At 33.5% G+C, this 27,496-nt stretch overlaps 1 protein-coding gene across 2 annotated transcripts in view; it reads left to right on the top strand.

Annotated features, from left to right (window-relative positions):
• Positions 1–24,270, top strand: part of LOC109538030 (neuronal acetylcholine receptor subunit alpha-7) — a 97,846-nt gene extending 73,576 nt beyond the window's left edge. The window contains exon 9 of one of the 2 annotated variants that reach the window (XM_048664810.1): positions 15,468–24,270. In XM_048664810.1, the coding sequence (XP_048520767.1) occupies positions 15,468–15,753 (286 nt within the window). In that variant the 3' untranslated portion in view covers positions 15,754–24,270. Of the gene's footprint in view, positions 1–15,464 lie in introns of both variants that reach the window. The other variant, XM_019905070.2, reaches the window with a different exon arrangement.
• Positions 24,271–27,496: the final 3,226 nt, after the last annotated feature.

The raw sequence follows: 27,496 nt of genomic DNA, 5'->3' as shown, positions 1-27,496 counted from the left end.
TCACTGAGAAATTAGTTCGTTTCAAAGTAATTATGCCGCATTATTTCGAGGTACAAATTCTTCAACCGTGTAATGTGTATTAATGGGTATTTGAAAGAGCTAGGAAATCTAATGTGTCTGAAGGAAACTCTGGAAGATCACCCTTGAATAGACTGGGGCGCCTAGTCGAGAGGGTGAGCAGATAAGACCCTTTAATGGAGAATGTGCAACAAGTTGGGTTTCGATATTAAAGTCAGAGAAAGCAGTTTGCATATTGACAATGAAACAAATCACAGGTTTTCTAATTCAAAGAGTTAGCAAAATGAGATTATTAATTGATGATCTAAGACTCGTATAGGTAACATAAGCAAAATAATTAAATTGGCGCCATTTATATAAAATAAATAATCCGATCCAATTAGATACTACTTCTTGTCCAATAAAGAGAATTTACTGTTTCCGTTGTACCAAATTGGATTTGGAAAATGGGATGTAAGATTACCCTACTCCATTTAGTCAATCCGATTGAATGAATGAATTAATGGAACGATGCTAAGAAGTACATGTAATCATAACGAAGTTAGGCTGTCAAGGGTGCCAAAGTAGATTTTCTCCTCAACGCTTACGTGTTTCACCAAACACAATCGATAGTGTTCACAAAGTGTACATTCGTATCAATTTCAGTTCTATTTGAGCACGAATCTATATTACGTTTCATATCGCTTCGTTACCCCGTTATTTGGCTGCGGCAGAATTATTAAACCTTTCCAATATCGGAGGGGAACTGAACCCGACACATACCCTCTAAAGGACCCATTCTTTCATGCCAGCTTTAGCATTGAATATTCAAGCCAAATCCCCTTAATTCCCCGAGTCAAAATGTCTGTAAACATTTGTATCGACAGGGCCGAAAATAATTATAAAAGTGGCAAAATGTTTGCGATAAAATCATTTTCAGTAAAATCCAATTTAATGCCTTAATGCGCTTAATTAACTAATTTCATTTTTCTACCAAAGTCTGTTCCTATCTGAATTATTGTTCATAATTATTTTACGAAACTAGCTGTTGGTTTAGTAAAATTTGCCTTAAAGTATGAAACTTCCATAGTGTTTCAGCTCAGTTTCTATATATGGTGAGTATTTTTCTAAAGTATAATATTTCTTCAGAATACGGAAACACGCCTCCTTTTCCTTGAAAAATGCACTTCGAGTGCTGAAAATTCCCGACTATTGCCTTCACTTTACTCATACTTAATCAAAGCCAAATAGTAAAATTTTTACTTGAACATAAAAAAGCGGCAGAAGCAATTTTCAGATTACTGAAATAAATTTACATCCATTATTCCGCCTCAAAACCCGCGTGATTGAGAAAGTGAGTGAGTGGACATTTGAAAATCGATCCTTCGAAAGTTCTATTCTTAGATAAAAATTTATTCTTACAAGGTTTTTTGCTTGTGGATTTTAGTAGCAGTTAAATTTTTTATAAACATATAAATAACATTTTTACAGGTCAAATGAAAAATACCATACCAAGTTAAGAAAAGGCATTTTCAGATTCAGTTGCCTTTTAATTAAAGAGTTGAACTTTCGCGATCATTGTGTGAAATTGATCAGCTTTTAGGCAGTGGTGGAGGAAAAATTCCTCCTGAAGGTTCGCAAGCACGAGTGGCTTTTTTACTGCCGATAACGATAGCAAATAATAGCTATCGAAACGTCAAGGTAATTTTTCAAATTAATTTCTCTACTAAGTGGAATTTTCTCTTACAGCTTGAGCCTAAGTGTGCCCCAGGATACCCTCTAGGTGATAGTTCTTGATTACTTTTTGATAAATAATTCGTTCTTATTGCGAAATAGGAGCACTATTTATCAATCTGTAATAATACACGTGAGGAAATTCTGTCTTTTTTAAAGACAAAAATGTTTGATGCGAAATACCCAACAAGAAGTTTGTAAAAAAATGAATCCGCCTCAACAATATAGAACTTATCCACGAGTGGCTTGCATCTTCAGAGTTGGTTGCTATTGGTGCTTGCAAAACGTCAGGACTAATTTTTTTCCACAACGGCCTAAATACCCGAGAAACGGACCAGTTTTAATTTTTTATTGAAATACAAGGAGTATTGATTCTGATAAATTCACCAAAAGATAAATCGATGATTTTGTCTTGTATAGCGCGATTACATTGATAGGCCAGGAGAATTACGACGAAATCTTTCAAATATGGCTCAAATTGATCTAAGTTAGATAACTATTCGAAGCGCTCGAAAATGGCATACCTGTATCGAGGTGGAGCAGCTTGAAAAGTTGTGCTATTTGCATAAACAACGAAAAAGTTTTTCAAAAAATGCGAAAATCGCTTTTTTTTTTCGGAGAATTATGCATTTTAGAGAAAAATGTATATCTAGAAATTTGTTCGTGGTGAAATTTGCTAAAAGATAGAGTTAGTCCGATATCCGTAGATTTGAAATGTTCGCTGCAAAATGTTCGAAAGTGCAAAAAACTAGGTAGAAAACAAGGCAGTTTTTTCATTAAATTTACAGAACTTATTTATCATGCAAATTAATTTAAATTCATTTGTTTATTTAAAAGTCAAAATTTTTAAACTTTTTAAAATCGCTCAAAAAGTTGTTAAAAATTGAAAAATGGTTAATACATTCGCTTTTACATAGAAGCATTTCATAAGTACTCTGTTGAAAGTTATAAGGTCCGTCAAATTTTTACGTTTAGAGGCCCCCTTAAAACGGTCGTCATAATTAGCTGTGTTCTTAAAACTGCGAGAGTGCAGTGATTGAAAGGCAATGCAAAGCAAATTTTCTCTTTAGAACTGCGGGTGTAGATTTACTATCGACTTTCGAGCATTTTGCAGCGCACATGTGAAATCTACGGATATCGGACCAACTCTAGTTAAGTACACATTTTTCTCTAAAAAGCATACTTACCGAGTTATGTGCAATTGTTTCCGGAAAAAACGCAATTTTCTCATTTTTTGTTGTTTATGCAAAAAAACACCTTTTCAAGCTGGTGCACCTCGATATTTTCAATTGATATACTATTCCCGAGCGATTCCAATTATGTTATGTTATCTAAGTTATTCCAATGTTATATAAGTTACGTCAAGTTAGAGCCATGCCAATCAGTAACCCTTCTGGCCTATTATACATAATGAAAACACCAAAGAAAAACTGAAGGGAACTGAAACGTTTATTTTTTAGGGACAGTTGAATTAATTCAAACATCATTTTGGACTTACATCATTTTGAAATTACATTTTGACAATGGAACGATTGCGGGATCAAAACTCTTCAAAGTTCAGTACGGAATCGCAAGGCCTTCACGGTCGTTGCTTGAAACTGTTCTTTCAAACGTTTCGCAAGCACGAGTCGCTTGCATTATCAGACGTGGTTGGCTCAACGCTAACGGGCACGCCTAAAAGCCCAAAAAATTTACCACTTTCAGTTCTGTGGCATTTGAAACTCTGCCATTTCATGTTTCATCCCCCCTAACACGAGTTTTCCACTCTATTGTAAAATCAAATGTTAATAAGAGAGCGATATTGCAGAAGACCTGAACAAAGATCAATAAATACGGATATAGAGTGTCGTTATAGTGAACTGAAATGGGAACGCAAGCGAATTTATCAAAAACAGTTTTCCATTTTCCGAATTTCTTTTGATCGTGTTTCGGTTATGAGATTCAAATCTGTTTGAGAGACTATTCTCCACGAGGACTGTTATAAAAGCATGTTGGAAATAAAATCTCCATTCTTCATACATACTTAATGTGTTCTAGTTCATATAACTTCCTCGATTTTGTCATTCCTTTAAAATTGATACAAGGTCATGAAATTTATGAGCATCCCCTAACACACTGCAGCACTTTATATATGCGTTGCATGGAAAGTCCTCCAATCCTCAATGTTTTCCTTCATGTATTATGGAGAAGGCGCGGCAATATACATAACGTGGCAAGATAAATTCTTAAATGTTAATTATGGTAAATTGAAAAGTGAATAAAGACTTCCGGAAAATACGACGGCGAAAAGTTCAACGCCGAAAATGCAAATGAGAAAACTATTTTGAAACGACAGACGCATTTCATCACGAATGAAGCGAGAATAAATTGAATGTTTGAAACCTGCATTTTAAATAATTTATTACCTTAACTTCTTGGAAAACATGTTTTTTCTCCCGATATTATTCTAACGCAAAAAATCGAGCACAATTTTACAACAGAAAATTAAAGCAATAATACTTACAGCCTTTTATCAGTAACTGTACATATAAATTGGTTATTAGTGGTAAAATTGTTGATTTAAAATACAATATAAATGGTGTATTAATATTTATAATTATTGCAAATACAGAATTGAAATTGTGTCGAACAATGCCCGTTGCAGTCAGATTGAATGCTGGTGAATGCTCTTGTGTGTAAAAAAATAACAATAATACATCGTTTAATGTAAACAAATGTACGTTTCTGGTTGCGACCAACCTGAAACGTAAATTATTCATGGTCGATATTCGCCAGGTAGAAACGGCAACAAAATGCAACTGGAATACGAGAAGGAAACCTACGTTTTCACGTTTCCGCAACATTATGTTTTGTCGGTTATGACGCTGAGTATTTTCTTGAACAACAGAAGAGACAAAGAAAACGAGGAAAAAGCAAGAAAACCGAATGAAAAATTTAACGGAATGTAGCTAGAATTAATTGGAGCGAGAAATTGAATTGGAAATTCAAAAGTGCAGAAATGTTTATAGAAGTTCCAATTCAAATAAGGATAATAGAAGTAAAAGTAGAGCAGGGGCGACTGGATTAAAAATTCTTTGCCAAAGGGGTGTTTTGAAGGCAAATTTATTTACCCTCACTGTTTGCCATATTGCGTCTATAAGGCAATTATTTTACTTTCAGTTTTTTTTCATTCTCACAGCCAAGCCGTTTTATAAATTTAATGGACCAGAAATGTGGTTACTCTTTGAGAACTGTTTAAAACCCACTGTCATTTCGAACATGCTAACAGTAAAACGGAATAAAATTGAGTTGAGAGTTGGAGCGGGAAACAAAAAATAATCTTACTCGTCTGGTGATAAATGGATTTCGGCGGGTATTCTAGAGATCTTATTGGATCGAGAGGTTCATTAATAACTATTTGCATATCAGCACATCAAAAGGAGGATAGATGAATCGAGTCCTTAAATCACGTTTTTTTATATCCAAGTAAAAATATGTCAGCAATATAAGATGATGATGATAAGCAGTTTTTGTACCATTCTTATTAAATCCTTGACATGCTTTTGCCAAACTACATTTCCATTTTGGGCAATTGAAATGTCAAGGCAGGAAGTAAAAAAAATTTTTTTCTTTTTCATTTCCAGAATATTCAGAAAATTTAAGCCTTTGCAAATACTTTGAATAAAATATCTCACAATGCACCAAGTGCTTATAACTTGAAAGCTCAACTTGAATTGCTCGAAGATATTTATAGAACGCTTTATATTGTTCTCATTAGAACTTTCCTGTCGTTAAGATGTAGATTTGAATTAACAGCCTAATGCCTAAAATAGGTTAAAACAAGAATAATCATTAAAACAGGGAAACGTAAGGTCACGAAGCAAAGAATGGAACTTAATGAGAATTTAGCTAAGGCTTTTCATCACAATAACCCCTCGCCTCTAATTCTTAAGACATTCACTGCGTACATTTGGCGCACAAATTAAAAACGTTTGTATAACTACAATTGTTTCATATACGGGCTGTTTTTTACCTCTATTTGCGGTTACCATATCCAATAAATCTATTTCTAAGTTCGTTCCTTTTAAATGAGGCCTAATCGGTGGTAATTAACAATTCATTGTAGATTGGGTCATTTTTGTATGGGGTGGACCAAAACTAACTTGAAAATATTTTTACGCGATATTGGCATCAATACTAGATTGCCATCCACTAAATCTATTTTCGTTACACAGGGTTGTGGCAAAAATCCGTGGCATATCAAACGTATGTTTTTTTAATTGAAAACCCCGTAACATTGTGCTGCAATTGGTTTTCAAAAGTTTATGGGACATATTAGAAGAATATGAAATTTTGCATTTAGGAAACAAACAATAATTAATGAAACAGTAACAAATGAAGACAATGCACTCGCGCTATTACTAGCAGTCCGAGAAGACCCCCAAACCATCGCATTTGATTAATTATTTAAACTTAAAAGTTAATGGAATTTTCGCTTAAATTTAGCTTGTTGAAAGATTGATTTTTAGAAAAGTGTACCATCCTGTATACATTATTTATTTTCAAAATTAATAACTAAAACAACAATTGAAACGTTAACAAAAACAGTCATAGAAATTGTCGAAAATGAGTATCATGCTTTTGATAGCACAACTTGTGCAATAGACCGAGTTAGATAATACGAGTAGTAGTAATGTTACTAATAGACAGACACCTGGATTAGTGTGTTAATCTAATATGACTTCAAGTGTATAAAACAGCGGGAACTAGATGCAAATTAACCAAAATATAATAATTATTAAGACATATTTATTGTGCACACGGAGCATTCCAGTTGTTAGCATTGGGATCTCGTTAACCGTAACAGATACGAAATCGACTAAATTAGTGGAAAATCGAGCATTTGGACGCCTCTACAAAATGGTGTTTTAAAAATTGTAAATTTCCGATTATTTTATTTGGAAAGAAATGTAAGCTTGCTCAAATGATTTACATTTTTTCTGAGCTTATCTGAAGAAATATTTTTAAATATGTAGTTGTGAAAAGTGGATTTAAAACACGCAGATCCGTGTTTGATAATGTGACCATTACCTGAAAATATCCCCCCAAAAAACTCAGAAAAAGTAAAAGAGCAAATTTCGATTTTTTTCGAATATTTCTGGAAATGTCGGAGTTTCTCAACTCTTAAAACTACATTTTGTTTAGCATCAAAATGCCCAACTTTGCCCCAGTTTAACCGAATTCGTATATTTTACGGTATACGAGATCCCAATGCGAACACCTCGAATTGGGAACATCCCGAATGCGTTTATATTTTTAATTGCAAAAATACATTATTTGTATCTATATGTGAATTATTTCATTGCAACCACTTCCTATGCTCTATCTCGAAGACAAATCAACTGAGGACATAGGTTTTAATGGATTCTTGTGCGAAAAAACTTTTTCTATTGGCTATAAAGTTTTGCCAGGAAAAACCTGGTCGATATTGTGTGAAATGGTAGATTTCAGATTCCGATCGAATCCAAGTAACATGTTTATGCAATAAACCGGCTCAGTTTTAAGTGCATCTTAAATTATAGCTTTCATACATACATATTATATGAGCCGTGTTTCTCAAATTTCGCAGATTTTTTGGGAAAAGTTCATAAATAAAAAGTTTATAGTAAATTGTATTTATTTTTATCATTAACTAACTTTTTGTCAAAATGCCCTTATCCCACTTTCAAACAAAACGGCTCATGGTCTGGTTAAAGTAGCTAAATTGAAAAAAAATGTCACTTTTGCGGTAAAGGTCAAATTATATTTCATTCACGTCCTGCAAGTAAGCCATTTCTTTCAACGCTCCAACCAATAAATAAACCTAAGGTTTTATCTACTGAAATATAAATCGCTCCTCTACCAACTAAAACGTTCCAGCTAAATTCGAACAGTCCGTTCCGGCTTTCTTTTTAACGCCCAATTTCTGAAGTTGTTGCTTTAAATAAATTTTCGTTAGCTAATGGACCATCACTGATATTGGTGGTAATGCGAGTTAAAACACATATCCAACTTCTAAAAAATACAAGCCACGAAAAAACTTTCTGGCAAAGTTACATGTTACGAAAGTTAAGTTTAAGTGGGTCCCTGAGGAAAATGAAAGCGACCACAACTGCTATTTCATAAAAGCAGATAAAATCAATCAGTTGATTGGATTAAAGTCTCAGTATGTTGCATGCTGAAATGTTTGAAAAAATCGAAAATAATTATTTTAAATTATATTAATTTAGCGAAACCACACCTGTTGGTGATTTCTGCGGAAATCACATTTCACATGATAATTTAAATGTAATACGTATTAAATCGCCATTAGCACTAAAACAAGCCGAAATGATTTTCTTTGTTGGGCGTTCTTTGTTCGTTCTGATAATAAATTAGCAAGTAAATGATTTGAATGGGCAGTCCGAATGGACGAGCGGATTAGCAAACAAACACAAGTGCAAATGAATGAATGAGATAATTAATTTTTGCCTTTGTTTAATTAATTGCATTTAATAGAGAAATTAGGTGTTTTTCAATGATTAATGTTAGAAATCCAATGGATTTTTCCCGGAAATACTTTTGCTTATAGGACCGCGTCCCATTCACTTTATATCTGAAAGGTCTTATTTCCGGGAAAATTTCAAAGATTTAGCACAACATCAGTAAGAGGCTCACGCCAAAGACCGGAATTTGTCTATTTTCGTCACTGTATAAATTTCTCCAAAGTCCATCAAAAACAGGCTTCACGCTAAAAGTAAAGCGACATCCCAACATTTTAGGTCGCTTACGATGAAGCAAAAACTTATGTTTCTGGAGCATTTTATATTAGCTAGATATATAACATAGCTCACAGTTTTGATCGATTTTGTCATTAGCAGTGAGCGTGAAACTTTTTATTAGTTTGAAAGCTTGGAAAGAATGGCTCAACTACTGTTATCGATGTCTCGTACAAATTGGTCCGCTTATTGATAGAATATATATGAAATGATCTTGTGTGAAGCGATTTTTTCCGAATGTTACGTCTTCAATCAAAATAACGAATATCGTCAGTTTAAAAGACAGTTTAGTTTAGATTTTATTGCATGAAATGTATGGGCTATACCCTGAAGCATTATCTAACTGCACATGAGTTTTTGTTGCTGTCTATCAAGTTTGGAAAATGCTCTCATTTAGATTGAGAAACGCACCGCCCACAGTTGTTTCAGCGCTTCAAGCGACTCAATTGGCAACTTTTAAACAATCGCCCTGTATATTCACTTTAATCAAATTTTCTGCATAATGAGGGCGGGGTCTGAGGCATTCGTGTTGAAAATATCAATAGCGTCAGCCCTATCAGAAGTGAAATTAGGAATTATTTCCCAAAGAGCTACGCAATCAACAATTGCGCTTTCAAGTGTGGCAATGACAATTTTTCGTATCTCCTGTACAACTTTATTAAAGTTTCCTGTAAAATTAGGACATAGTTCAAAATATACCCACTAAGTACCTGAACTCTATGGGAAGCGCAAATGGCTATTATTTCCGAATGAGCTGCACATTGAGCACTTGCGCTTTCAAGAAATGAATTGGCAATTTTTCAAAAATTGGCCCGTAAATTGACTGACTGAAAATTTCGAGTAAATTTATAACCTGACGTGGCTAATTCTGACTGAAATTTTCCAGTTTGTATCTCCACCAGTAAAGGAGATATGAATAATTTAGCAAATCTTCAATTTTGCAAAAAGCGTCCTGTACATAAAATTTATTAAACTTTCGTGTATAATTAGGGTACAGTCTCAGGCAATTGGTTTGCAAATATTAAGAGCCCAGCACTGTCAGAAGTGGAGATATAAATTAATTTCCAATGAGCTGCACAATAAGCACTGGCGCTTTCAAAGGTTGAAATGGCAATTGTCCAAAAATAGCCCTGTAAATTGAGTGAATATAAATTTACTATAAATTTATAACGAAATTCGACTCATTCTCACTGAAAATTTCCAGTTTGTATTTCCACCAGCAGACAAAAGATGAATTATTTTGCTTAAGATGAAAATTTTTCAACAATCGGCCTGTGTGTTGACTAAATTCAAATTTATCACAAGAGTAGAGCAGGGATGAAGTTTGGCCAAATTAAAATTTGTCCTGAATATTTTTAGAACTTAACACATTTTTAGTCATACACACATTTTGCATAAATTTGGCAAGTTCAAGTAAGGAGTTTTTAATGAAACTATAAAACTTGCATAAAGATAAGAAATTAATTTAGCTGATGAGGCTTGGCGGACAGCAGTAATAAAGTTGCCAGTTCATAGAGATATTCGATGAAATTCACTGAAAAGTGAATGGAGTTATTTACAATCATGCATGATCAGCATGATTATTTTTCAGATTTAAAGAATTCCATTCTTCTGCTGCGCTTAATCTTTTTCCGGGATAGTTTATTGAAGGTTTCGCTCCCCCAGGAAAAGCCTTCAAAAGCCGGAAGCATTGTGTAAATTAAAAACAGTTTGAACCACTACCAGATTTTCATTTCCATTCCTACATACTGAACTTTAAAGGCGGTCTAACGGAAATGATAAATCGGCAAGACGTAACGGCATTTGCAAAATTCGTTTTATTTAAAGTTATTCATTTAAGGATCATAATGGAAGAATGAAAAATAAGTGAATTAATAATCAAACGATAGGTATTAAAAGCGTTTGTAGATTTTATTCATATTTCAAGCTCTGCTGCATACCTAGATTGGACACATGTGTTATAAAACGTTTGGGTTTTAATAAAATGTTTGCCAAATGAAACTCCTGCGCCATTCCGAAAGACATATGAAAGCAAAGAAAGTAACAAAGCCATAGATTTATACAGTATTAATCATTTTTCCCTGAGAAGTGAAATAAAGTTGTCTTGGCGCACCGAAATATTTAATATAAGAAGGAATGCTACATGACTTATCGACTATAACGAGTTTTACTGCTATATCTAAAGAATATGTTATGAAAAATACCTTTTTCAGTTTCAGCACTGTGGAATTGGGGTTTTCACAGAACAATTACACATTTTATGGTTTTTATTTAATCGCTTTAGATTGGTTAACTCTGAAAATTGCAGTTATTTAATTTTTTTTCAATAAATGTTGCGTGTTGGCGTGTGTTTAGACAAAAGAATTATCACACGAAAGGTCTGTGTTAGTTGGCTAACAAGAACAACATAATGAACATCTATAGCTGGAAAAATCTCTGAAAGCGTAAACTGTACAAGGATTTCCGGATAAATTCCAAGACCCGAGTTTGTCAACTTTAGTCAGTTTAAGGCTTAACTACGCGATTTCAGCAATTTGGCTTTTCCCTGTCCAGCCTTAGTGATAAATTGCGTATTTTCTAACAACGGCGTTATAAATTGCTTTAATTACACCATTTCTACAGCCTGCATGTTCCTAAATTCGCACTGCTAAACAAGAAACCATTAACTCGAACTTCAGTGTCTTCGTTTCCAGCAATAGAAAAACTTTCCGTTCATCTTAAAAGTTTTGAAAATTGGATTTACCATTTATTTTCACGTAAATTTCTGACCCGAATGTCACATTTAATATTGAATTTTACTTGCCTAAAAGATCATTCAGATCGGAGTAAAATGTTACTTCCATTTATTTATTCACCATGTCTAAAACCCGCTTTACCCCAAAAAATTTGTCGCAATTAAAATGAAATACAGCGTTCGTTTTCTCATCATTAAATCGAATATTGAAAATGCCAGTTTTGAACTGAAATTTGAGTTAAGAAAGAGTGGTAGTTTTCACGCAAATATCGAAATTTTAACGGTACTTTAATTTTTTGCGGGTTTGGTAAATTTGGGCCATTAAACCAAATATGACGCCACGCTACCTCTTTGGTAATGTCTCAAGAACCATCTGAACTACAACTCTGGCTTTCCTATAACCTGATATTAGAGTAAAGAAGCCAGTCTGGAAGTGAAATTTCAGTTAAAAAATACTGCCCTATTGCACGCAAAAAGCGAAATATGAATTTTCATTCAGGTATAAGATGCATTGTTTCAAAAATAACTCGTCTTTATCACTCACATCTCAGGATTTCTACACCACTGAATAGAGAATTAATTACTTAACATGAAAACCAAGTTAAAAATACTTTGAAAATATTTCCAATTTTTACACAAAACGAGAAATTCCAACATAGTTTTCAGGCTATGCGGTTTCAAACTGGGTTCAAACCCAAACCACTGTTTGAGAGCAACAAGAACAAAGAAAAGAATTGATTTAATGTAATCTTCAAGAAAATCTTAAAGCGTTTGTTCTCTTTATTATAAGAGTAATGCTGGCATAACCCATAAGGGAAATTAAGTTCTTTTAAACCTGAAAATCCCAAATTGCTTTAATACAAATTCATAACGAATAAAACGATGTTCATGGTTACGCTTCAGTCCTTTATAGGCGCATCTATTCGATTTAATTTATAGCTGAAATAGATAGAGCCCAGTCTATCCAATCCAGCAATTTCCTGAACCTCAACTGATTACTTTTCTACAATAAGTAATTTCTCTGGCATAATGGAAACTGCCTTTCAACTGAATCATTTTCCGCTCATATAGCAAGAAACCGCCTAATGGAAATCGCATCTTCCAAATTGACGCAATGGTTAGTAATTGATTTTGTGTCTTCAGCAATTACAAACGATACCAATTAGGATCATCATATTCTGATGGCAGCGACACATAAATGGTTTACCGTCAATAAATTGACCCAATATTTGTCACTGGCTAATCGCTCTATTCATATGTCGGTGATAAAGGAAGTAATGGACCTAATATGTGATAAACTAACTTGATTTGGTCCCGAAAGGATTGTCGATGCTTTGAATTGGAAGATTTAACATATACAATAGTAATAGTAGACTTAGCTATTCAAGAAAATTACTTCCTCCATTAATGCGATCAGATTTCCTATCATATTAACAAAGCTTAGCAAAAGAGAGTCAATCTGTTACATTCAATTGAGAATGGCTGTTAAATCCAACTACAGTGGGTTGAGTTGATATTTGGATTCTGAAACCTATTTAACATCGACTGCACAGTAAATAATCCCGCAATGTTTCCATGTACCCAGCAACTGGATTAATTGGATTATTGAAATTATCTAATCTATGTTTCAAAACCCTCCAGTTCCCCCAGGGTCACTTCAATAAAATATGTTCCAAAGCTGATTTAAAATGTCGATCAACTTTGTTTTTGAAACTTTTAATTAACAAGTTATTTTATCCAGATTAATATTTTAATTGCAACGTTTGAAATTTCGAGGCTCCATTTTCGAGTATATCAACTTCTAAAAAATGTAAAGCAAGAGATAACGATACCTTAAATATTTATTTAAAGGAGTACAACTTTTTGCGTGAAGAAGTTTTTACGACTTTCACAACCGGGCCTGTAATGCCATATTTCATGTTTCATCTAAGTGAATTTTTAGAAAGTTCTAAAAATATAACAGAATTCTGTTGGGAGCGGCCAATGTGTATGGGAGGCTTGAAAACCGAATTACGTGAATAATCAATTAAGTTAAGAATAAGTAATTTAGTTTTTAAAAGTTTCTCAGTTTTCTTAGCTGTTGTGTCTAGGGCCGAGTTCAGAACATTTGGATTTTCGGAAAAACTTGAAATAACAGAAACTGCTTTCACTAGTAATGATCACAGTTAGAGTTTCCTTTTTGGTCCTTTCGGATCCATTCATTCCCTCTCGTCCTCTGTTCAAATTCGACTGGCTGTCTGGAATACAGGATGATGTAAAAATGATAATTTCAAACTGTTCACTATTTTCAAAACCTTTTTCTTGGGTATTTTGCCTCTGAAGACAGAATTTTATTACAGATTGATAAAGGGTCCTTTTTAATTCACACTAAAAAATTATTTAACAGAAAGAGCTATCAACTAATAACGAAATTAATTTAGGAAAGTTCCCCGGACGTTTCGATAGCAAATCGGCATTCGCTCTCAAATGCTAAAAAAGAGTAAAGAGTAAATTAATCTTTTTAGCTACTATTCATTTCAAAATATTTTTTTTCAAAAGCCTAAAAAATTTTTGCCGAATTACACCAGAAGAAAGTTTTCGATAACAACTAAACTGTTCAACAAAATGAACGTTACACAGGCAAATTTGACCTAACCTTGGAACTGGATAAATTTTGATTGCGTAAAGCGATTTTATTTCTATTTGAAGCATTATTTAGCCCCATTTGTGTGTGGGCGTTTTTCTAACGCTGAGGCATCTCGGATAAATTTTCTACATGGTGCCAAATGAAAAATACACAATTTCTTAAACGTTCAGCATGCTCCTAGTTGGACAATAACATGGTTTCATGGATCTCAACGCCAAAAGTTTAGAGATAAACCAGACAACTCGAAACGGTTTTTGAATTTTAGGGCATCTCTTCAATTTACAGGATGATCTCATACAATCAATTTTTTCGTCTTGCAGCGATAACTTTTTTGCTCTTGGTTCGATTTTCACGACCTCATGTTGAAGCTAAAACTTCATAGGCAATTTAAGAGAAAAATTAGATATACAGGCTTGCATAAAAACTACCTAAATCAGAATTGCCCCCAAAATCTGTGATTCTGGAAGATTTTCAACTAAGTGTAGGTATTGAAGTTTTTTCTGAGGTCGACTGCAAAGTTTTTACTTCAACATGAGCCTTAGATTTTGCTAATTATTTATTAGTTATTTTGTAAGGCCACTATAAAATAAACGAGATAAGAGAAAAATGGATTATTTTTTTATACTTTTTTTCACTATTTTAATTGCCACCCTGTAGAAAATGTATCTCAAACACTCATTTTTAAAAAACACGCACTACCCGAAAGATAATTACTCTAAAAAGCGTTTCTCACAAAATCGCAATCAGAATTTATCCAGTTCTAAAGTCCGTCTAAATTTGTCAATATGACTTTAATTTTTTTTTGAGCAGCTTAGTTAGCTTGCTAAAATTGTTCAAATTTCCATTCGCCTTCTTGAAAAAAGTTTGCTTCATTCTACAAAACCCAACACAAGTGTTCATAACTAAGCTGTGTAAAAACGCTGTGTTCAGAAGCAATGTAAAAGTTTGGACAGACAAATAGGTAAAGTACTTACAAACTTTTTCTGTAGATTTATTGATCCCGGTAACTCTATTAAAACTTTATAACAAATCCAAACTTTCGCTATTATTCCGGATATTCGAATTGAAACTTGAAGGATTTTAATTTGAGGTTCTCAATAACTATCAGTTTTAGAGCCATTTAGGGCTAATTAGGAAAACTTCTGATCCCAACCGTCTTAAATCATCATTAAAAATTCGACAATGTAACTGACTCATTATTAACCGAACTAAAAGTTTTCACAAATAGTCGATCTATTTAAACTTTTAATTGCTTTGATGGTCATATAGTTGGGCTTTACATCAAAGTAAATCAGAAATTACATAATTGGAAATGCATAGAAAATGAAAAGGGCAAATAAAATAAACGACGACGACATGTTATGAATAAATGAATTTTAAACCGCACTTTTCAGCAATCGACCCATTTTGCAATATAGCGTATTTAGTGTGCTTACTTAAGATACAGAATCGCCTAGCAGGTATTTTAGAATATTTTAGAATAATATTTTTTCCGTAATAAGTTTGAAGCCAGTTTAAGTGAACCATTTATATAAAGAGACATTTGTCTCTAAATAATCAGTAGTAATTATTGAGAATTAAAAAAAGTTGTTTTCAGAAGTAATGAAGATGGTAACAACGGAACCGGAGCCAGAAATCAAGAACAAGGCATTGTGTCATCACAAAGTAACCTATCAAGCCAAGAATATGAATTGGCAATGATTTTGAAAGAGATTCGCTTCATAACCGATCAGATGAGGAAGGATGATGAGGCTCACACCATAACGAGGGACTGGCAGTTCGCAGCGATGGTAGTCGATAGATTGTGCCTTATAATATTCACATTATTCACCATAATCGCAACATTAGCCGTGTTATTTTCTGCGCCCCATATCATCGTCTCGTAGCTGTAGCTACCCGTCCTTCCAATTCTAAGAACTCTTCCGTACAACATGAAATTGTTGTGGTGCGCGGATGCTCCCCTCTGGCTTTTGCGCAGCAGCAAGTTGAACCGGTTCACCCGTAAGTAAAGTGTAGCTAGTACTTAAAATGTTATTAATAATCGGGCTTCTCAAAACTTAACTGTCTTGCTATGCACAAAAAAAAAACATAAAATTTAACCATACCATCAGTAGATTTTGACGATCGGAACTACATAATAAGTGTCCTTAAAGCACCGAAATGGAATTTTTACTTTGTAATATCCTTGACTTCTTTTGTTTCGGCTAATTGAACGATTAAAATAAATATAAAGTGTCTATAGAAACAGGCGAGTGGTTACTTTTGAACATAAATGTCTAAATCGACTACACTTATTATCTAATATTGTGTGCACTTTTAAGCTTCACTCAATCAATTTTTGCTTTAACTACCTCACTTCACTGTACTTTCGCAGATGAAATAATTACCGTATTTTGTTTCACTGTGACTAACCACATTCTCAACGAAAATTGGGGGTAAGTTCTCTCGATGCAATCGCACGTCGTCATAATGAAAAAAAAAATATTTTGGTTTAGAAGAGACTCATTGTTTTATTAATGTTTACTATTTCTTCTACTGTTAAAACAACATAAGTTTTGGTAGAAAATCAAGTTTAAGCTACTTATTTTTTTAACTAACGTTTAACTAATGAAGCACGCATCAGTTAATTAGGCATTTTTTTAATGTTTACAAATGTTTTATTGTTGCTGCATAGATTAGTAGACTAATCTGTGGTTGCTGTGCCTTAAAATCATTGATATGGTTGTTATAGTTAAATTGATGTTTTTATGTGATCTAATTTTGTTGATTTCAGATTTCAATCAAAATACTATTTTTCATATAAAATAATTACCGGAAAATTCAGCATGTATCGAGGGATATTAAGCCAAATTATGTTAAAAAATAGTCATTTTGGCCGTGGTTTGGTCAGGCAACTTTTTTATCTAAAGATAACTAGTTAAAAATTATGGAAACAGGTGCCCTGGCAGCGTTTTTTTTGAACTGGCGAGTTTTTTTTTACTTTTTGACCCTGATTATTACAACAGTCTCTTAATCTGAAACTGGTAATTTTTTCGGGTTTTTATACCGACGTGGAACAGAATGACTTCCTAACATTTCAGACGGGACCACCTCTGAAGAGGTCTGCCACTCGTGCTTGCAAAACGTCGGTCAGAAATTCAAATCCACGTCGGTTCAAAAACGTGAAAAAATCACCAGTTTTCAATTGAAAAATTGAATCTTGTTTTAAATTCCCATTGCCAAAATTACCAATTCGCATAACGAAATTTCATTTGAAATGGAATTTCCTAAGAACCCCAGGTTTTTGAAGACTTATGCTTGTATGGTCTTTTTGTATGAGTTGGAAAAGTTCTACATGCTGTCCCTCTATTAATAAAAATAAACCAGCATTTTTCTAGCGAAATTAAGTGAAAATTAGTGAACTATTACAGAAATCAACTTTTTCTAGAAGATGGGCCGGTTTCGGACCTATTAGCTCTCATCGGTTGGGCTTAAAAGCCAGTACTTTAAACTGCTATGAATGAAACACTCGCTTCTTTTTGCCGATAATAGTTTTACCGACCGGATCGAGCATTTGATCCAGGGTCAAATAAGAACTCAAGGATTTTAGAAGTACTTACATGATTAGCGTAGCGACGTTTACAAGAAAATTCTATTTGATATTTCGCATAGTTTCAAAAACATCAGTACTATTAGTATGCTTCGACTAATCAGCACCTTCTTCATCCGAGTTGATATATTTATGATTTGAACATTGGTTATCCGGTCACCGATTTTTCCCTTTTTAAATTCAGTTTTTCCAAAAACTTGGTTAATTACAAGAAAAAATTAAAATGAACAAAAAAATGTCTCGAGTACGTCTTAATTTTTCAGAAGCCCCGATGATTCTTAGTGTTACAATTGCTACTTCATAATGTTAGAATCGATATTGAAATGACGAATATATTTGTAATAGAGCTTATTTAATATTAAACTAGGTATGAAATCCCATTAAAAGCTATATGAGAATGCATTTTAGAATATGATTACTGCATGAAAAATCGCGTAAGTGAAAATGCGAATTTCGTGTTCTGTCTTCCCAGGACTGTTTTCGAGATCAAATTATTAAATGAAGCAATTTAGATGACTGTCAAATAGTGCCAAAAATACAGACCGTAGATATTCGTACACGAATTAATTATGATCGTTCCTGTTGACACGTATTTTGTGAACTAAAATGTTAAATTATCTTTTGATATGTTCTATTAGAATATATTTAGCAGCCAAAATGCAAAAGCCTCTTCTATCAGGTTGCACACTTTACTACATTTTCGATGCTACTTTAGATGCAGTTTTGAACTATTTTTTTTATAATTTGCATCCCCATATTCTAAAATACTAGTTACTGTGACAATACAAATCTCAAAAAGCATCTGCTAATAATGCCAATTTAGAATCATTCGCGCTTAGAAATTATTTTCGTAGCTAGCTCTAGGCAAAAATACGATCTGCTTTTGCATAAAGGTATTCTAAGTTACTTACTAATTAAGAAGTTAGTGGATGGAAATATTTAAAAGCGCTAATCAGCGCGTAGAGTTTTTATGCTATATTTATCGATGTGGACAGCAGAAACTCTATTGGAAGGGATTAATCGCTCTAAATAACAAATTATTGTAGTTTAGCTCTGTTTTAGCCTCTAATAAATGACTATTGCCAATAGTTACACGTCAAAAGTGCGGGCTTTAACTACTATAAATGATGAAAAACTGTTGATCTGTATATCGGCACTAGGGTCGATCAATTCAACTTGTTATAACCCCGGCAAAACGTACTGCGTATAGTCATAAAACCCATAATGGTTGATGATTTGATATTTCAATTTTTATTAATCCATGTTACTAGAAGTATTACACAATCATTCTGTGATATATGAAATTATTGGGTTCGTTTGCCATCATATAATCGTCTTAATTGCAAAAGAACCTTGGCACGTTTAGTGTTCCAATATCACTGGTCAGATGATTTTCTTGTTGAAAGATCATTTCAAATCGATAAATCAACAGCAGAAAATTGATGACCAAACATGTAGTCATAAGGCAAACCAAAATGCAAGTGTAGTTGTGATGTATGAGATATTATCTGTTTATGTATCTTCGATAGGATTTATTAGCAGGGTACATAGCAATGTCATATCCAGTAATTTTTTAATATTTTGGTAAGTATCTAACTGAAGCTATAGACGAATTTCTGGTATAGAATCAGTTATAGTACTAAACTTGTCGAGGCTTTTTTTTATCAAAGACTGCGTCAACGTACACAAATATTCGCATATCTCTGAACTCCAGTGTCACATTTTTGATTGGTTTGCCAGATAAATATCCTGAAAGTAATAAATCGGTCCAATTACACACGTCAAATGCAAGAATCACGTTTCTCGTTTCAACCATCCCGCATGAAAATGGCCTATAAAATTTCAATACTTTCAAAGTTATTTTTTTCAAACTGGGGTTTTTTTAAGTGATGCTAAGGTCGTCTTTATTGAGATGAAAAGGAATGCAGAAAAATATTTAAAAAAAATGAATTTTTTCCTGAAAGCTGAGATATTTGCAAAAGAATACATCAGTAAAATCACAAACTTTTTAAACTTTCCTTGGAAAAACCTGTTTGTCTAAAAAAACGTCAAAAACGTAGCTGATGAAACTAACAGGCAAATGAAAAAAAAAATTGCTGTTAGAACTTCGTCGTTTTTTTGTCACAGTTCTGAACATAACATGTAACTTTCTCTTCATAGCAAACTTTCCGAAGTTTCTTCAAAAGTCGTCATGAAAAAGAACTGTTTCCTGGTTTAGCGGCTCGAACGAGTGGTTTCCATTCATTCTAACCGATGTTGTTTGAATCTAGCGAGTTTTTCGGGCTATTAGGCCGCCGTGGAAACTAACTTGTTCTTGATGTTTCGCAATTACGAGTGGCTTACATTCAGAAGGATTTTTGGTTGAAATTTTACATTGGACTCAGTTTAAACTTTCAAATAATAAGTAAAATAATAACTTTTAACGAAACACTTTCAAGCAAAAACATTATGCTTGCAAAACATCTAGAATAAATTTTGCCTTGTAGCTCAACAGTTACAAATCTGGCAAAGTCTAACGCTTTTAGCAGGTAAACATCGATATCCAAGTTTTACGGCAAAGCGCTTACGCAAATTGAATACATTACATCCCTAGTGCAGTAATCTAGGTGGATTCAAGCTAGAAAATGCCGCATGAAATTCCTAATAAAACTATCGCTTCTTAAAGTGTAATAAATTCTTTCCACGTCAAGCTTATTAGTTTTTCAGCTCAAAAACGTGATTTTTATTAAAGTTCGTAAATGGGCATTGTCGAGTCGATTCAATAGTTTAAATAGTTTAGAAAGCATTTGAAACTCTAGCTCTGAACAAGCGAGCATACAAGATGGGCCGGAATCACCAAGTATGCGCATTCGAGCTAACTTTGCAAAGAACAAATCGTTAGAATGTTGCATTGTCCTCAAACTCGTTAAATTCGGTATGTCGTATGGCAAGCTGTATCTATAATTTGGCTGTAAAATGCCACGTAATAAATAAATACGAGGCCATCTCAAGTGAAGGAAATATTTTTCTGAAAGCAACTTCGATTCATGCAATGCTGTTGCTTTATCCGTTCCAGGTTCCTATTTATTCTTCTCCTGATTTTGTAATGCTATACACTGAAAATGCTAGTCGAAACCTTAATTACGCTGAGAAGTGGTTGGCAAACAGACCCGCAAAGCTTTTAAAGCTGACGGAGGGAACTAAACGGAAAAATAGATATTTATTTTCAAGCAGTAACAATTTACAAACAGGATTTTAGGCACTGTGCTAATAATGTTCTCCTAATCAGTTCATCGGAGCTGAATTAGAACTCCAATAACAAGAATTACTATCCAAAACAGAGGACTACAATTTTCCATTTGTTTTATTGCAAACCGCCGGAAATTCGAATTTGAATAGATTGCAAAAAATATTCAGTGCAACTGAAATATCGAGTAGTGCAAGTTTTGGCATATCTGTTTACAGTAAACGTTTCAGTTAATTTTTAGTACCCAGCGTAGGAAAATGCCTTCAAGCAAATCAATTTTCACGGAAAAGAAGAATATCAGCACAAAGGAGAAAATTTAAATATTCAATTAACAATTTCTCTGAGGAATTTCAGGCAAACAAAAAGCAATTAACTGAATTCTGAACGTAGTCCAATAAAATAACGCCCAAATATATGCGGAATGGAGGAAATATAGCCAGGAAAGTTTAGATGGAAAATTAAATAAGGTCGCTCATTTCCAGTTTTATTATAAATTTCTCGATCACAGCATTAAATTAAATAATGCTACGGCGTGGTCTATCAAACCTTATATTTAGAAATGGAGAAAAGAACTGGTGATACAGACGCCTCCAAAGAAAACAGGTCAGTGGTCATTGTACTCAATTGAGTATAAAGAGGGAACGTTTCACACTTTTTTGTATATGGGTCTCGTTTGCCAATCGAGCGATATCCGAAGACGGATATTGAAGCCGAGGCTTTTCAATGGAAATTTTGATTAGAAATGTGGTTTTTATTTGTTTGGTAGAAAAATGGCGGATGATTTTTATATAAGCGGGTGACCTTTCGTACTTTACTGTTCCACAAAATAGACAGCTAACTTAAAACAGCACAAAGAATTATATCAATGTATGAATAAAACCTCTCAAAATATAATAATTTTCCGTATCGTCTCTCCTTTGTCATAGATCTATAATGCGCGTTCTCGTAACTTGTATAGGACATATATTCGAATAGAACAGGGAATGCTTGTGATAAATCACTCTAGAATTCTGCCGTAACATCGCTAGCATTCATGAAGGCATATTTTAATTGAGGTTATTACGACGAATTCCTACCAATCGATATATGATTTGAATAGTAGTTATTTATCTAGTAAACCATTTATCAAAAATGTGACACACACACCGGCAAATTTTAATAATTCATTGAATAAATGCAATTTGTGTATAAGTGAAGGCTTAGACAAAGTTTTCAAACGTCTTGCCTAATAGCTGTCTTTCCCACCGAATATGTGTTTTCGTCTTCACTTAAACCTATTTTAAGTCTACATTTAAATTTATTCGAATACAAGGTGTTTTATCAATTAGTAACTAGTAGAAGCCGCTTATTCACTTAAAAGTTGGTAGATGTAATTGTAAACACTTTGTATAAAATTAATCAGTTGTAAATAAGAAGCAATAGAGGATTTCCTTGTACGTGTTGAACCATTGAAACTGAGTTTTTACAAAATATAACCTTTCAAAAAGAATTGTTACTCTATTATAATATATATTTAAACTAGATATAGAAACTAGAGTTTTATAGGATTGTTGTTAATTATAACAAAATTATTTATTTACAATTTTTTTAGTAGTCGATTACAGTTCCCGAACATAGTGATACGCTTCGTTAAAGTAACTCAACCTATAATAAGTCCCGATGCTCGACTTACCAAAGAATTTCAAGATAAAAAACCCTGAACTGGTATAATTTTCAATACTAATTGAACCTTAATACATTATAATTATAGAAATAACTAGTGTATTTTGTACGCAATATTTAGGCAATTTCCTAGTAATTAGTAACCAAGTGTCATTTTATTTATTTGGCGAGCAAAAGTCTGCAAATTTTTCGGCGTTAAAAAAGTAATTTGACAGATTCCTGCTCAAAATTATATATCTAATTCTATTTGGAATAGTGTGCTCATTTATATTCATTATGTTCAATATTTCCGTGAATTATGGAAAAACCCACCTAGTGCAAATAATTATTATATAAAAGTAAACAGCAGCCAACTGGAAAAAGGATAAAGGAGCTTTAAATGGAATATCAGCTTTGCTAAATGGGCCATTTAGATGATAAGGCAGCAAAATCACCATTTTACAGGAACATTTTGCCTTTGAACATTGTAATGAATACGTTTTGATGTTAATAGCCCCGATTACTCAATTGCAAAGCGGCATTTCCCATAAATTAACTTTTTTGAATTAATATGAAAAATCATCATGTAAAAATGTAATAACAATATTTTCTCAGCAGCCAAATGACTAACGAGAAAAGTTCAAACTGATTATCCTCAAGCTCTTTATCAAAATTCCTTGATCGGGCTGTAAAACGTTCTCCCGTTCAAGATCTTCCTGAATCACCTAGAACTGTCCTATCCCAAGTCCAATACGTTATAAAATAGACAGTGCCGTAATGGTTTCGGAAATGAAACCAATAATGGCCCAATAATGGGTCTTGCCTTAATCGAATGCATTTCCGTTTAACATTAGCAGTCATTTTGGTGGCAGGTTGACCCTTATTAAAACTGCCCAGCTCACGGTTTTCAGTGATTTATGCCGGAAGAAATAATTCGATTTGACGCAGCGAAAATGATTGAGAAAATTAAACCTCAGCAAAATTGGAACGAGGGTAGACAGTCGCTCTATTCTCAGAAGTTATATACCTACCAAAATATGGTCAAATACTTAGCATTCTTTAGAAGGAATGTATTAAATATGCGAATTTTAATGTAATGCTTAAAGTTGCTAAACAAATACAACGGCAAAAGCTGCTATATATATTGTTTGCTGCCCTCAAATCCGTATCATATAACCCACTTGACCAACCGCTGATGGCAAGCAAAGTAATTCCCTCCCCATATTCAACAAAAACGGTCGATCACAGTAAAAAACGACCCGTTTCTGTAGGGTATGACCTTCCCTTATCCTGAAAATGGCTGAACGGACAAAAAACTCAAATCTGTGGTCAAACAACAAAAGATGAATATATTTAAAATACACCGCTCGATAAAAATTCTGAGATGAGAACAAATTGCTCAAATATGGTAATATCTTCTAATCCTAATTAAGAAATCAAGGAAATGCTTAGTTTAGAGTTGTTATTTGCACTAGGCTAATTATTAATAATTAAGGACTTGCTACAAATTAAACAAAAACTAGAATAGAAATTAGTGGTAAGCATTAACTCACACTGAGTCGTGTGGTCTATCTCTCTTAACAACATGTGATGAACCTAACAATGTATTGTAAAAAGTTTTAAAATGTAAATCTTTCAAACATTATCTATAGGTAAAGGACTATCTTGTTCCATTGTTATGTAAAATAAAACTTTTCCATCATTTGAAAATGTTAATCCCATAATAATACATGTAAAAACTGACAATCTGTTTTGTCATTAGTAGACAGTTAGCATATGTCTTTCTTTGGGATGCCATGAACACAATTATTAATTTAATTCATTCATTGCATCCCAATGCCACATTTTAGTAGGGCCGTTTTGTATCGTATCCCAAGCTGTTGTAACATTTTACTACAATGGATTGTAACTTTGTTAAAAGAATTTCAATTAAACTTTAAAAATAAACCAATCGCGCATTTTAACTTCATTCCTCCTATTCCCCAATCTAACCTGAATTAAGCCCTGGTTCAGTTATATCTGACGAATTTAGACGTCGAGCAAACCACTTCTGAAGGTGCAAGCCACTCGTGCTTGTGAAACGTCAGGAAGGAAATATTTTCCACGACGGCCTAGGAAGCCGATAAATTCACATTTTGATAGGAACAAATATAATCAACAATATCAAATGTTTGAACAACACATTTTTTTAACAATTCTCTAGGAAAATTCGGTCTTTACATTTTTCCATTTCAGCTTCTTTTCCCTTAGTGATAAAATTAACTCGTATTTGCCATTTTCAATTACATCCTTAATCCACAATGACTCCTCTAGCTTTAATTCTGCCCCACATTTCGGGAATTTAAAGGACGGTTTCACTCACACAAAGCGGTTTTCTGCAAAACCAGCATTTCCAATTATATCGATATGTTGATTTATTCTTTCTCAATTGAGTTAATCGAATAATACGGCAGGAAAATAACGTTGACAAGAGAATTATTCAAAATTGCGTTCTGTTTGAATTTGAACAATGATTTGTCGTTTTACGTCCATCATAAAAATTATGTTAACAAAAACAGTTTACAAAAAGCCCTTTTGTTCAGACTGGCTTAATAATAGTAGGTTTTCAAAATATAATTCGATAATCGATTAATGGAGACAAGAAAAGTATATTCACCGCCTATATATAGGCAACACACAATTGACATCGACTTTCTTCAGCGCCAAATTTAAGCTGACCGTTATTTCAGTTCAATTTTAAATAAATGCATACAGAATGATCAGCAAAAGGTCCAACTCAAAAGTATTATAAGAACTAATTATTTTCCTAAAATGCTTAGTGCTTAGATAGATGCGTTTAATATTTCATATATATAAATGATTATGAAAATTTTATCAGTAGCTAAAATGTTTAAATGAATGTAAAGCACCTTTTCAATGGCATCAGAAAATTGTTGGTTATTTTCTTGGCTTCTAAGCAAATATTGCAATCAATAGAAAAATTGTTATAACAATTGCAGAAAATAAACATGTGCTCAATCCGTTCTTAAAAAAAACTGTTCATAGGAAAACCTCAAAAATATAGCGAGTTGGCGAAAATAGTAGCGGTAAAAACGGATTTTCAACAAAAACTGATATCAGAACGACGTTTGGGGCAATTTTAAACCCGCTAAAATAACTTCAAAGTCATATGGATGTTAAGATTCGAATACAGAGAAATGTTCAAAATATTTATTTGCAATTATTATATTCATAACATTATTGATTTTATCAATATTTGCTTCAGAACATTGAAAACTCCATGAATTAAGGCGCGAAAGAAATAACCCAAAGTGCGTCAATTAATATTTTGCTGCAGCGTGCGAAAATGCATAAAACTACCGCCATAAGTGATTCTATTTGCTCTAAGCAAAACACTGTAAGATTTATTTTAGCAAAATTATTTTATTCTATTCCATTATTAAGTGCAATTTCTAAAATTCCCTTACAGCAGATAACTTCGAGCGCATAATTTACTCGCATATGACACACACGTTACTTTGCCATGAATCTTTCCAAACAAATTTTAACTTTTGACAATGCAAGTTAGGAAAGCATAGTTTTCCCGATAACCGATTTTCAAAAGTGAGTTTTCTTCAATAAAACGCATGATGACATGGCTCGGATCAGTGAAATAAATTTTAATTACTGTTTCAGCATAATTTACTTGAGTATGACACACACTCTACTTTTATGCAGAAAAATCTTCAATTTAACAGTGTGCAATTTTATTAGCTACGGCAACCTGTTTGATTCAAAGTAAGTATAAACCAAAGTTTTGGGTTGTTTTATTAGTAAATTAAGTACCCAAAAATAAATGGTGATATCAATGAAAGACTGTAGGGTACCACGAATAAGAGGCATTTGACTAGAAATAATGAAGAGTAATTTCAATTGAATTGAAGAAAAATATCCACTCCAAAGCGACAAGCTATTTGACCCTTTCAAAATTGTCCCAGTTAATTTGAAAACAGCTTCATTGCTACAGAAATGATTCAAAAACACATTCGGTCATAGAACTGAACTCTGAACTAAATTTTTGGCAGTTAGAAAGTAATAAGATATATTGCCAAATGTAGGTCTAATCCATCTCTGGAAAATTTCAGACAAAGCCACCTCCTGAGCTTGAATGGCGCATACTATCTACCATGAATTGCCCTCGATTTGAGTGTATAAAGCCAAGTTGTAGTAGAGCAGCCGTCAGAAACGTGCCCACACTCTATGCAAGACACGACATGTTTTACTCTAGGTTAGCTATGAGTTTTAAGCATTTTTCGAAAATTTTCCAAAATAACACTTCAAAGGAATACGAACTTATGCTTCAAACCAATTGGGGATTTTTTCGGTATATGCGTCAACTTTTTGAACCTAATCATTTCATAAAATCAGCATTTTCTATGTCAAAATTTGGCAAGTTTGCTGCTTTCAAGTGGCACATTTGACATTTTTGATATCCCGTCTTCGCCTGAGATAAAAAGTGACAACTTGATGTTTCCACTTTTCATAATTTCGACATCACAAATAGAGAAAAATTTGAGTTAAATCCACTAAATCACGTGGATACCTTAAATGGCCCCCCCAAAGTTACACCTTAGTTCTCAATTAATTGACGCCGACACTGATTTCGCGCCTTAATTTGAATTAAATTTCAAAAATCAAAATTTAAATGTACTGCGCAAAAATTGAATGCCCACCCGAAAAGATGCTGAAGAAATGTGCCTAAGAGTATTAAAAATGAGTTGAGTTAAACGTTTTTTACCGAAAAAAACGGAATAAATCCTCAAATCTTTGTATGCTACATAAAGAGGAGGCAACTCGTTGAACTCCGAACGCTTTCACACCTAAATTTTATAGATTTTTGCCGCATTGTTGCCAATTGCACTCACAGCCCTTATGCGGTTTTCCTCAATTTTTGGATAATGAGCGCCTTTAGTACCTGAAGGATTTATCGCGAAATGTGTTCTGGTCTTATTAGTCATATAGGGAATGTGATGCAGCAAGATAATTCAACCGAAATTTAAAAAATGTGGCAGATTTTAGTGGAATTTGGACACGCGTGGCAACAAAGGGCATACGGAGTTTACTGAATTGAACTAGCACCCTTTCCGCGCCCTTTGCTACGCCATCTGGTGCCATTATCCTACAATTTCATAGT

The sequence above is a fragment of the Dendroctonus ponderosae genome, unplaced genomic scaffold (genome assembly GCF_020466585.1).
Source record: "Dendroctonus ponderosae isolate FM_Combo_2020 unplaced genomic scaffold, Dpon_F_20191213v2 Dpon_F_20191213_1, whole genome shotgun sequence".
Classification (NCBI taxonomy): Eukaryota; Metazoa; Arthropoda; class Insecta; order Coleoptera; family Curculionidae; genus Dendroctonus; species Dendroctonus ponderosae.
The sequence above is the reverse complement of the archived record's forward strand: the minus strand, read 5'-3'. Positions and strand labels throughout refer to the sequence as shown.